The sequence below is a fragment of the Borostomias antarcticus genome, assembly GCF_949987555.1.
Source record: "Borostomias antarcticus genome assembly, chromosome: 13".
NCBI lineage: Eukaryota > Metazoa > Chordata > Actinopteri > Stomiiformes > Stomiidae > Borostomias > Borostomias antarcticus.
Genome location: NC_140246.1, coordinates 1,706,161 through 1,719,835, shown reverse-complemented (window position 1 = coordinate 1,719,835; position 13,675 = coordinate 1,706,161). Strand labels below are relative to the sequence as shown.

The 13,675-nt window shown below is 47.2% G+C and overlaps 1 protein-coding gene across 2 annotated transcripts in view; it reads left to right on the top strand.

Annotated features, from left to right (window-relative positions):
• Window positions 1-13,675, top strand: part of bltp3b (bridge-like lipid transfer protein family member 3B) — a 52,743-nt gene that overhangs the window by 7,991 nt on the left and 31,077 nt on the right. For both annotated transcript variants that reach the window (XM_084447500.1, XM_084447501.1), the window contains exons 2-7: window positions 3,823-3,985; window positions 7,504-7,542; window positions 9,284-9,375; window positions 9,880-10,069; window positions 10,693-10,833; window positions 12,703-12,870. In XM_084447500.1, coding sequence (XP_084303626.1) covers window positions 3,823-3,985; window positions 7,504-7,542; window positions 9,284-9,375; window positions 9,880-10,069; window positions 10,693-10,833; window positions 12,703-12,870 — 793 coding nt within the window. The remainder of the gene's footprint in view (window positions 1-3,822; window positions 3,986-7,503; window positions 7,543-9,283; window positions 9,376-9,879; window positions 10,070-10,692; window positions 10,834-12,702; window positions 12,871-13,675) is intronic.

The following is a 13,675-nucleotide window of genomic DNA, read 5'->3' as shown; positions in this document are numbered from 1 at the left end:
AGCGCCTACAGCAGGCAGCTCCACACAGTGGGGCCATTGTGTGAGGGTCGCTGGCCAGGCGTCTCTCGCTACCACCAGCTCCTCACTACCAGCTCAGATGGGAGGTTCCTGGACGGCCGCAGACAGTGGGAGAGGTCTGGAAAGTGACTGGACGCATGGCGACAGAGGGGGGAGATGACTGGACTAAATAGTTTCCCTGTGGTCTGACAACTGTGACGTGGAAGAGAGAGAGAGAGAGAGAGGGAGAGAGAGAGAGAGAGACATGATGAGCAGATCGGAAAGGGGGATGACGATTGGAGACTGAGGAGATGTAGGAAAGAAGAGAGAACCAGCTCTGTGGCCTAGTGGTAGAGTGTCCGCCCAGAGAGGTTGTGGGTTCGATCCCCGGCCGAGTCATACCAAAGACTATAAAAATGGGACCCATTGCCTCCCTGCTTGGCACTCAGCATCAAGGGTTGGAATTGGGGGGTTAGATCACCAAATGATTCCCGAGCGCGGCACCGCTGCTGCTCACCGCTCCCCCAGGGGATGATGGGTCAAATGCGGAGAACAAATTTCACACACTCAGGTGTGTGACAATCAGTGGAACTTAGTCTTAGAAGGAGAGGTGGAGAGAGGGAGAGAGAGAGAGCTGCACCTGGATAGGTGACACCTGATGAGACCGTGAGCTAGGAAACTATGAATATTTAACTGAGCGCTGCGAGATCCGAAGCTCTCAACGGCGCCGACCGCGCAGAACAGACATTTCAAACACGGAACGTTTGCGTGTCACCGCCACTAACACACGCTTTCTCACACAGGATAACAGCTGCTGTATCATCCCATCAGAGGATCGTCCTGATACTATCTCCCTGGTGTGTGTGTGTGTGTGTGTGTGTGTGTAGTCCCTCCACACTGGCCCTCTGCTCCTCATACAACACTGAGTCTCTGACTGTGGGCTGTTGCCTCTGAATAATTCACTAGAGAGAGAGAGGAGGGAGGGATAGAGAGAGGGAGGGAGAGACAGAGAGAGGAGGGAGAGACCGAGAGAGAGAGAGGAGTGAGGGAGAGACAGACAGAGAGAGAGAGGAGTGAGGGAGAGGCGGAGGGAGGGAGAGAGAGAGAGGAGGGAGGGAGGGAGAGAGAGAGAGAGAGGAGGGAGGGAGAGAGAGAGAGAGAGGAGGGAGGGAGAGAGAGAGGAGGGAGGGAGAGGAGGGAGGGAGAGACGGAGAGAGAGAGGAGGGAGGGAGAGACAGAGAGAGAGAGGAGGGAGGGAGAGACAGACAGAGAGAGAGAGAGAGGAGGGAGGGAGAGAAAGAGAGGAGGGAGGGAGAGACAGAGAGAAGGGAGGGAGAGAGAGAGAGAGAGAGAGGAGTGAGGGAGAGACAGAGAGAGAGGGGAGTGAGGGAGAGAGAGAGAGAGAGAGAGAGAGAGGAGTGAGGGAGAGACAGAGAGAGAGGGGAGTGAGGGAGAGAGAGAGAGGAGTGAGGGAGAGACAGAGAGATGAGTGAGGGAGTGAGAGAGAGGAGGGGGGAATCCCAGAGAAGATGGATAGGCAGGGTAAGGGTTAATGAATGATCATGTAGGGTTAGGGTTAATGAATGATCGTGTAGGGTTAGTGTTAATGAATGAATGTATTGAACAAACAAGATAGAAAGGGAGATTTGACCTGTATCCATGTGCCTGTGTTGAAGTTTATAGATTGAAAACGTACAGCTGAAATCAAGTTAATCAAGTTAAATAAGTCATATTTTCATTCTTTTAACTAGTTATTTTGTATCTGTGACCCAAAGCACCATTCACAGCATGTCCTGAGAAATGTGGTCTTGACGAACTGCACCCACCATTATCTGCCTTTTGATAACGTAGCTGCGACCCGTGTTTGTGCTGCTCTATGAATGTAATCTGAAAGGGAACAAACTCTTCAGAGAGTTTACATGGATTTCCTATCGTCTCTCCCCAACATGCAAGTCGAATAAAGACTGTTTTATACACGAAGACTGAGTTTTCTTCCACACCTGTCATTTTCAGATCATCTCAGACAGTCAGCTGTCTAGTGTGTGTGTCTCTGCCCACCATGTGTGTGAACAGGCCAGTGAACCCTGTGGGATGTGGACAGCTAGGGGACACCTCGCTTACAATTAACCAAATAATCAAACAAGATGACATCATGGACATAGTGAGCTTCGAGCTGGTTTAGTGAACACACACACACACACACACACACACACACACACACACCCACCCACACCCACGGTGCTCCCCTGTCTGCAGTTTCGAAGCCTGGTGACATTTTGAATCCTCCCTCATGTCCAGCATGGCTCTCGCAGACTGCAATTACCCTCATGAGCAACCTATAATCTCTACTGGCAGATCTAGGCCTAGCTCTCTCCTATAATCTCTACTGCCAGACCTAGGCCTAGCTCTCTCCTATAATCTCTACTGGCAGACCTAGGCCTAGCTCTCTCCTATAATCTCTACCTAGACCTAGGCCTAGCTCTCTCCTATAATCTCTACTGGCAGACCTAGGCCTAGCTCTCTCCTATAATCTCTACCCAGACCTAGGCCTAGCTCTCTCCTATAATCTCTACTGGCAGACCTAGGCCTAGCTCTCTCCTATAATCTCTACTGGCAGACCTAGGCCTAGCTCTCTCCTATAATCTCTACTGGCAGACCTAGGCCTAGCTCTCTCCTATAATCTCTACCCAGACCTAGGCCTAGCTCTCTCCTATAATCTCTACTGCCAGACCTAGGCCTAGCTCTCTCCTATAATCTCTACCCAGACCTAGGCCTAGCTCTCTCCTATAATCTCTACTGGCAGACCTAGGCCTAGCTCTCTCCTATAATCTCTACTGGCAGACCTAGGCCTAGCTCTCTCCTATAATCTCTACCTAGACCTAGGCCTAGCTCTCTCCTATAATCTCTACTGGCAGACCTAGGCCTAGCTCACTCCTATAATCTCTACCTAGACCTAGGCCTAGCTCTCTCCTATAATCTCTACCTAGACCTAGGCCTAGCTCTCTCCTATAATCTCTACTGGCAGACCTAGGCCTAGCTCTCTCCTATAATCTCTACTGGCAGACCTAGTGTAGACCTACCTCTCACCTTCTCAACCTCTTTTTCACTCTATTTTCTGATCTTGGTATTTGCTTTCTTTTATAGCTGTATTTGGGACTGAATTTACCAACATAAGGCCATTTAACACCACAATACTTTCCCCCAGGAACTAGGAACCTTTGGGGGTACTAGAACTAAAACTAGCTGTGTTCTCACCCCAGGTCTAAGGTACTACATACTAGTTCCTGGTACTTCAGAGTACAGGGACTCTGTGGGTGGGGCTGGCAGTGCGGAGCGTTTCTGATTGGTTGAGTACTGGCAAAGCTTTATTTCAACGGCACCATGTTTAAATTCACCACGCAAAAAAAAAAAGCTTCTAGGTTTTGTGATTGCAGGGATTTTCCAAACGGAATCCCACACATATAAACATAGAAATACATTCTTACTTCAATATTGTTGTAACTAGACATCTGCTGGAAAAAATATATTTTTTGCATGGAAAGATTGAGGTTTATACGCCCGCGATGAAGACCAAAAAGCTTCCTCTTAGTAGGGAAAAAGTGCCAGGAGGCTTTCTGTCGTGTAAGGAGCTCTAATCCACAGGTGTGTCCGGCGTAAGTTACGTACTATATCCTAACTTCAGTCTTTCCCCTCTCCTTTCTCTCTCTCTCTCTCTCTCTCTCTCTCTCTCTCTCTCTCTCTCTCTCTCTCTCTCTCTCTCTCTCTCTCTCTCTCTCTCTCTCTCTCTCTCTCTCTCTCTCTCTCTCCCTCCCTCCCCCCATCCAGGTTTGCCAAGAACCTCTCTCCAGACAAGATCAACCTGAGCACGTTGAAGGGCGAGGGTCAGCTGACCAACCTGGAGCTGGACGAGGAGGTTCTGCAGAGCCTGCTGGACCTGCCCACCTGGCTGGCCATCAACAGGGTGGAGTGCAACAAGGCAGCCATACGGGTACTGTTCTCACACACACACACACACACACACACGCACACGCACACGCACGCGCACGCGCACACGCACACGCACACGCACACGCACACACACACACACACAGAGCAGTGTATCAGGGTTAGCAGTGTCTCTACCTGTTGTCCATTGGTCTCATCTATTCATTCTGCTTGGCTGGTCAGTTAATGAGCTGTCCGATCAGCTCTTCTGGCTCTCTGACCCTCTCTCTTTCGTTTGAAAGCATCTCATCTTCCTCTCCCCTCCTCCTCCTCTCATCCCTTTTTCCTCTCATCGCTCCTCCCCTCCTCTCCTCCTACTGTCCTCTCCTCTCATCCCTCTCTTTCTCCTTCCTATCCTTCCTCTACCTATCTTCTCAAGTGATGGTTGTGTGCTTCTGCCTCTCTTCCTCTCTCCTCAAATGATCTCCTTCCTAATCCATACATCAACTTCAGGACTGGTTTCAATATAGTCTCTGGTTTTCTGGTTTTCCGAGGGCGGGTCTCGGTATCAAAATTGGATGAGTGACAGGTCGTAGCAGCAATGAGAGTGGTTTGAAAAATGGGCTGCGTGCCTCATAAAATATATGGGAGGCGCCAGATCATGAAAGTCGCTAATGATTGGTGCCCCGGGATTTCGGGGGTACCAATCACTGGCCAGGATTCGAAAAATGTGTTTAGCATGAAGTGTCCCAGACCCATAGAGAGATCTGCGTCATGCTGTAACATAGTTAGCGTAGCTAACGTAGGACTGCCCCCTGAAAGTCAACGAGTCGAATCATCAGTCGGAGACCCTTAAAGGAAAATGCTCGTTTTTGACAACCTGGACCTTATTTACGACATATTATAAGAAGTTTGACTCACCGAGATCACTTTTGTGTTGTTCGGAGGCCTGTAGAAGAAATTTAAAATCCAGCGCGAGCCAGTATATCCATGTAATCGCGTCGGACGGGGCAACGGGAATGCAGCTTCTCAAAATCCATTTTCGGCCGCTAAACGGTTGTTTTCATCAATCAGATTGGATGAATCGACAGTTGAGATTCCTCAACGCGAGGCATTGTAGTGGTTTTCAAATACGAGGTCTTTAGCCTCTGTAATATGATCTTTACACGCCTATCCCCCACTTGCTCCAGCACGCATGCGCACAGGCCAGCGCGCAGACTGGCGATCGGATTGTTGCTGACGAATGACGACGACAATATTCTCGGCACCAACAACGATCGTAGCGCAGAGAATGTGAGCCGGAGAATAGCCAGTCTGCGCGCTGGCCTGTGCGCATGCGTGCTGGAGCAAGTGGGGGAGAGGCGTGTAAAGATCATATTATGAGTCAAACTTCTTATAATATGTCGTAAATAAGGTCCAGGTTGTCAAAAACGAGCATTTTCCTTTAAGTCGACTGAGGTTCTTGAAGTCGAGCAGTCGTTTTTTTGCTCCACTGTCAAGACTCGCGGGTGGGCTAAGACCATGTGATTTATAAAAGACAGGCCAGTCATTCGTTTTAGACCCTGGCTATTACCGTAGCTATTTGTTGTGCGGTAAAAGAAGACTTAAAACTGATACAGAAACTAGGGCTGCACGATTATGACAAAAGATAATAATTGCGATTATTCGCTTCAAAATGGTAATTGCGATTAATAATTGCGATTAATATTTCAAAGTAATAGCTTTAGCTCTGCACAGTTTGCATATGACCTGCTGGGCTTGAGCGACATCATCTTTTTCGTAACCACTCAGCGGGAACGCATGTGATTGGTCAGACAGCATAAGCGCCTGTGATTCGTCCATGTAGTCCTAGCACACTCAATTCAAAGCAAAATTATTAATCACATTAACTGCGGCCTTTTGCGATTAGTTAATCGCGGAGGTCATAATCGCGATTTCGATTAATTCACGATTAATTGTGCAGCCCTAACACAAACTAAAAGTGTATATCGGAGTGGAGAAGGCAGGGAACCCCTCTCCCCTCTGTTACTCACCTAGCCTGCTGGGCGCCACCAATCACCTGCATTCCTTTCTTCTTCACTTCTTCATTTTACCCTCTTTGCCTACTGTATCTTTCTGAATTTGCCTAACTGTAATGTTTGACTTACTGTGTGTATGTTACTGTGTTTGGCTTGCTGTGTGTGTGTGTTTGACTTGCTGTGTGTGTGTGTGTGTGTGTGTGTGTGTGTGTGTGTGTGTGTGTGTGTGAGTGTGTGTGTGAGTGTGTGTGTGTGTGTGTGTGTGTGTGTGTGTGTGTGTGTGTGTGTGTGTGTGTACGTGCGTGCCTGTTCTAGTGGAAACTGTTAGCCACTGCGGGGCCCCTTGTCTCCAGCAGCTTATAGTTCTGGCTTCTGTTCAACTGACAGAACGCAGCATTCTTTTCTCTTTCTACTTTCTCCTCGTATAATTCAAACATTCTTTCTTCTACCCCCCCCCCCCCCCACACACACACACACACACACACCCCTCTTATCATATCTACAGCAGTTGAACAGTGTTTTGCTATAACGAATAGGTAAATGTTTGAAGAAACATTTGCAGAGCCATTTGGATGTAAAAGGCTGTAACCAACAAGATTATATGATTCCACACTGCCTGGCATAACTTCCATGAATAAATCTCAAAGGCTTGCAATTCCTGCCAAATCGGGATTGAAGTCAAATAAAGATTTAGTTTACTGATTACGTCTCCAGATCCCAGTGTTTATGTGGTTGAGGTTAGATGAGAAAACAGAGGGTGTGAACCTGTAAACGCTTGAGTTCTGTTTAAAGTGGTTTTGAATAAGAGTTTATCCAGTTTGAAGTTAGGGTTAGAGGTTAGAGGTTAGGGGTTAGGATCATGAATAAGAGGATGCTGTGGATTCATCCAGTTTGAAGTTAGGGTTAGGGTTAGAGGTCAGGGGTTAGGGTCTTGAATAAGAGGCTGCTGTAGATTCATCCAGTTTGAAGTTAGGGTTAGAGGTTAGAGGTTAGGGGTTAGGATCATGAATAAGAGGCTGCTGTGGATTCATCCAGTTTGAAGTTGAGTTGAATGTTGAGCTAGACTCTCTCTCATTGGTCCCCTTAGCTTGGCTCACCTGGGCCCTGCTGGTAAATGGACTGCACTTACAGTATATAGCGCTTTTATACAAAGCACTTTACAATGAAGGTCTCTCATTCACCCATTCACACATACATTCACACACCAATGGCGGCAGCTGCCATGCAAGGTGCTAGCTTGCTCATTAGGAGCAATTTGGGGTTAGGTGTCTTTGAGGTTCAGTGTCTAAGACACTTTGACATGTCGTCAGGTGGAGCCGGGATTCGAACCGCCGACCCGATCACTGGACGACCCGCTCTACCTCCTGAGCTACAGCCACACCCAGGGCTACAGCCGCCCACTACGAAGCTAGTTCACTATATCCCAGGATAACATTTCGCTAGCTCGCTCGGGTAAACCAAACAAACACGATCACAGACGGGTTAGCCCAACTGAGATTGTACAAGGACGCTCTGTTAATTGCTTTTCTTTCTTTTCTAATTCTTTCTTTTTGTTGATGGACAGATTCCATGGACCAAGCTGAAGACACACCCCATCTCTCTGGTACGTCCCTCCCACCATCTCTTAGTGAAGTGTTAACACAACTTAACAGAAGGTTAAGGTTTGTGAAGCGTTAACACAACTTCAGAAGGTTAAGGTCTGTGAAGTCTTAACACAACTTCAGAAGGTTAAGGTTTGTGAAGTGTTAACACAACTTCAGAAGGTAACAAACTACACCACCTCTACTGTATGCACCACTCTAAAAGTGATTAACACTTGTTTAACCAACAAACTTTAAAGGACAGTAAATCGACCAGCAACAGAATGAACAATCTTCAGAAAATGTTATGAGACTAATAATCCACAATGTCATAATTGAACAAACCACACACCCACAGTAGGTTCTGAACAGCACTGCGTGCTACAGTTACTAGTCTGAACAGTGCTATATAAATAAAGTTGACTTGGACTTTGACAGTAGGTCATCAATGCACAGTCTTGGGTGGTAGAATAATTAAAGGTTAACAAGAGGAACTCGCTGAAGGTATTGTAGTTATTTGCGTCATCATAGACTAACCTTAGAGTAAAGATTAGGGTAAGTAGGTATGGTATCAGGGCTAGGGTAAGTAGGTAGGGTATCAGGGCTAGGGTAAGTAGGTATGGTATCAGGGCTAGGGTAAGTAGGTAGGGTATCAGGATTAGGGTAAGTAGGTATGGTATCAGGGCTAGGGTAAGTAGGTATGGTATCAGGGCTAGGGTAAGTAGGTATGGTATCAGGGCTAGGGTAAGTAGGTATGGTATCAGGGCTAGGGTAAGTAGGTATGGTATCAGGGCTAGGGTAAGTAGGTAGGGTATCAGGGTTAGGGTAAGTATGTAGGGTATCAGGGTTAGGGTAAGTATGTAGGGGGTTAGGGTAAGTAGGTATGGTATCAGGGCTAGGGTAAGTAGGCAGGTGTTGCGGTGTCATTTCGGGTGATAGCTTCTTCATTAGCATTGCCAGTTTTATTTTATTTTTTAAATGAAGAAGTGGTCAATTGTTTTTATAGCTCTTTTCTCCATTGTGAGCAGGTTGGCTAGTTGTAGCTTGTTGAGCACTGAGCAGTACAGTATGACTCAGATCTCATTTTTTTGCGGTAACAGATCAAACCAGAAATAGTTGAGGTCGACGGACGAGTTGTGCCATTGGTGGATTATATATATTTTTTTAAAGGTAGCCTAGTTTAAGTAATAAATACACTTTTAAAATAAATTATGACCTAACACAAACTGGTACAAACCACAATTATGTATTTAATAATAAATGTGTTAATTAGTAAAAAAAAAAAAATCATTATTATTATTATTTTTTTTATTATTTTTTTTAAAGAATTTGAGCAGAGTTGGGCTGGCCAATCAGGGGGGGCACTTGCCCCCCCCCCCGCCCCCCCTATAAAATCGCCCATGTGACTTTGGGAACTGGTCTAGTTAACTTGCCTCGTCTTATAAAGATAACTTGCCTCTCATAAAGAAAGACGAAAACCCAAACGATACAGACAAATGCAGCCAAACAATAAAAGTGATCTATTTCATAAGAACATTGTTCTTTATTGAACCACACCCTCCCTCTTGGTTGTACGTTGACCCCTGAAAGAGATATGACACATGAAAGAGATATGACACATGAAAGGCTGTAGACACTGATACTCTTTCCATGAACTGTGTCTGCATAGCCTCTCCCCTACAAGTGATGAAGCAGAAGCTGTGTTGGGGGTCAGGGGTTAGAGGTCAGGGGTTAGGGTTTAATCATGTGCTGCGCTCCTTTCAGACGCTGGATAAGGTGGTGATGGAGATGAGCACCTGCGATGAGCCACGCCCCCCCAACGGCCCGTCTCCCATAGCAACGGCCTCGGGGCAAAGGTCAGCGCTTTTGTATTAGAGGCGGACACTCAAAGACTTATCTCCAAGAGCTAATACCCTTTAATGTCTGTTTATTGGCTTAATGACTCATGTTCTACTTTTCAATCTCTCCCTCTTTCTCTTTCTTTCACTCTTATCTTTCTCTCCTTTGTCTCTCTCTCTCTTTCTCTTTCTTTCACTCTTATCTTTCTCTCCTTTGTCTCTCTCTCTCTTTCTCTTTCTTTCACTCTTATCTTTCTCTCCTTTGTCTCTCTCTCTTTCTCTTTCTTTCACTCTTATCTTTCTCTCCTTTGTCTCTCTCTCTCTGACGGTCTCTCTCTCTCTCTATATATCTCTCTATCTCTATTTCTCTCTATCTCTCTCTCTCTGATGGTCTCTCTTTCTCTCTCTCTCCCCCTCTCTCTCTCTCTCTCTCTCTCTCTCTCTGACGGTCTCTTTCTTTCTCTCTCTCTCTCCCCCTCTCTCTCTCTCTCTCTCTCTCTCTCTTTGTCTGTGTCTCCTCAGTGAGTATGGCTTTGCAGAGAAGGTAGTGGAGGGGATGTCTTTGTCCATCAACTCCATCGTGATCCGGATCAGTGCGAAGGCCTTCAACGCCTCGTTTGAGCTGTCCCAGCTGCAGGTGTACAGCGTCAACACCAGCTGGAGCCTCAGCGACCTGAGGTTCACCCGCATCCAGGACCCCCAGAGGGGAGAGGTGTGTTTACACACAAGCACGCTGGCATGAGAGGACACGCTCACTACTACACACACACACACACACACACACGTACGCGCACACACACACACACACACACATGCACACACGTACGCACACATACACGTACACACACACATACACACACACATGTACGCACAAACACACGCACACATATGCACACACACACACACACACACACACACACACACACACACACACACACACACACACACACACACACCTGTAATTCACCCAGTGGGGGACGCTAATAGAGGTCATGTCAGTTATGCATCAGTACACACACCGCAGATCTGTGCAAACAGAAACCACATGCATACCAGACAAGTGCTCACAGTCCTGCCACCATAGAACTGGAGTCATGGCTACCCTGTGTGGACGTGTGTGTGCGTGTGTGTGTGTGTACTGTACATGTGCGTGCGTGTGTGTGTACGTGTGTGTACGTGTGTGTGCGTGTGTGTGTACGTGTGTGCGTGTGTGTGTGCATATGAGTGTACGTGTGTGTGTGTGTGTGTAAATGTGTGTGCGTGTGTGTGTGTGTGTGTGTGCATTTGTGTACGCGTGTGTGTGTGTGGTGACGACGTGTTCCTGCGTCCCTCTAGATCTTGACCTTTAAGGAGATCAGCTGGCAGATGATCCGCATCGAGGCGGACGCCATCCAGAGCGCCGAGCAGGAGATGCTGAGCGCCCCGATACGCCTGATCACCAACCAGGCCAGGATAAGGGTCACCCTGAAGAGAAGGGTGAGACACACACACACACACACACACACACACACACACACACACACACTCACACACCCATACGCCTGATCACCAACCAGGCCAGGATCAGGGTCACCCTGAAGAGAAGGGTGAGACACACACACACACACACACACACACACACACACACACACCCATACGCCTGATCACCAACCAGGCCAGGATCAGGGTCACCCTGAAGAGAAGGGTGAGACACACACACATACTGTACACACACTCACGCACACACACTCACACACACACACACACACACACACACACACACATACACACACACACACACACACACACACACACACCCACTCACGCACACTCACACAGTACCACAGGTTGTGTGCAATGGTTGTGGGCCAACAGCCTGGAGTGCCAGATTTGGTAAACAATGATCTGTATCTGTCACACACACACACACACACACACACACACATACACACACACACACACACACACACACACACACACACTCACACACAGCAGATATTGTATGTTGAAACAAAGAGGAACGTGTGTCCATGAGGGTGTGTGTGCGTGCATGCGTGCGCGCGCGTGTGTGGGAGGGGTGGGAGGACAAAGATATGATTATGGGTAATCAGTCTTTCCCATACATAGACTCGTCCACCACAATGAAACTGTCCTCTTCCCAAATCTGATAAAATTCCATCTCCACCCCTCTGATGCCATGTGCTTCCCCGCTCAAATCAGCAGCATCTCAAACCTCAGCCCTGTAGGGTACTAACTCACTAGACATCCGTCTGCTACACTAGCTGCTTGTTGCCTCATTTGGCTTAGAAACAGACTCCACGCACAGACACACACACACGCTGGTCTGCTGAAGAGACAGTGATGAACTCGTGCTGTGTTCCATTTGTATCAGGGGTTTCCCAGGTTCGACGTCAAACTCGTCAAATACGTCACCTGATCTCTGCATTAGGGTTTTATCCCATTTTATTTTAAATGTATATATATATTTTATAAAAAGCCTACCCCAACTTAATCAACGTCAACTGCCGACGTCAATCAAGATGGCTGCTCGGCGCATCAGCAACAAGTGAACGCTGTAATAAGACTGTTTATTAGCGCTTCTGTATTATTTATGTCTCATTAAATCAGTCGTACACAAAACATCTGTCAGTGAACAATGTTGCTACGAAATTCATACGCGCAAAATCGCATAGTTTATTGTTATCAACTGGTATCGCTAACAATAGCTAGCTTGCCTAGAACTACAAAGATGGGGTGAAAGTGGGCTTTTTTTTTGCGTTTTGTTTCTGGAACGCATTCAAGTTGAAACCCGAGCTCTGATACAAATGGAACGCAGCATCAGACCTGCTGTGCCTGCTGACTCATGGTGAAAGGGAAGTACTCATTCATATGCAGATTATGATACACCTTAGATATTGTGTTTATTTTGTGCAGAAGGTGTGTGTGTGCGTGTGTGTGTCAGGATATCTGTGTGGATTTTATTAGGTACTGTAGGACTATAGCCTGGTGTTCTTATATCGTATTGATCTTTGACACTTTTGTGATTGGGTATGTCAATTGTAACAGGATATGTTCTAAGTGTGTATTACCAGAGAGTTGACTAACAAGGAGTGTGTGTGTGTGTGTCTGTGTGTGCGTGTGTTTGTGCATGTGTGTATGCGTGGGTGTGTGTATGTGTGCGTGTATTTGTGTGTGTGTGTGTGTGTGTGTATGCATGTGTGTATACGTGTGTGTGTGTGTGTGTGTGTGTATGTGTATGTGTGTGTGTATACATGTGTGTGTGTGTATACGTGTGTGTGTGTGTGCGCGTGTATATGTGTGTGTGTGTGTGTGTGTATACTTGTGTGTGTGTGTGTGTGAGAGCAGATGAAGGACTGTAACGTGGTGGCCTCTAAGCTGATCCTGATCCTGGACGACCTGCTGTGGGTGCTGACCGACTCCCAGCTCAAAGCCATGGTCCAGTACGCCAAGTCCCTCAGCGAGGCCATGGAGAGGTCTGCCCAGCAGAGGAAGAGCATGGCCTCCGAGGACCAGGTACACACACACACACACACACACACACACACACACACACACACACACACACACACACACACTCTACTACAACCCCCCCCCCCATATCGCTCTCCCTCTCCCACTGACCTCTCCTAGGGTTTAGGGTTAGTGGGGGGCGGTTAGGGTTACTGTCCTGTGTTTCTGGTTGTTGCTGGTTTGTCCTCGTTACCATGGCGAGAATGTCTCTCTCTCTGGGTGATCTGGCCCACTTATCTCCCTCCCTCGGTCACTGTCTTCTCTCTTCCTGCTCTCTCTCTCTTCCTCTCACTGTTTCTCTATTTCTGCTCTCTCTCTCTTCCTCTCACTGTTTCTCTCTTTCTTTCTCACACTCTCTCTCCCCTTTTCTCTCTCTCTATTTCTACCTCTCATTCTTTCTCTCCTTTTATCAACATCACTCACTCTCTCTCTCTCTCTCTCTCTCTCTCTCTCTCTCTCTCTCTCTCTCTCTCTCTCTCTCTGTCACAACCATGATAGAAACATGAAGGCCAGTAATCTCCTCCCTTCATCTCTTGTCAGTTAGACTTGGCACGGCAGAGGGCGCCCTCTGCAGGTCAGAGTAGCTCATGACTCCTGAGCTATCACCCTAACCAGGACATATAGAGGACCACTGACACCCTCTCCTAACCTGCCTCGCACCAGATGGTTTGTTTCACTCACTGGGGATTAGGGCTGCACGATTATGACAAAAAAAAAAAATTGCGATTATTTGCTTCAAAATGGTAATTGCGATCAATAATTGCGATTAATATTTCAAAGTAATAGCTTTAGCTCTGCACAGTTTGCA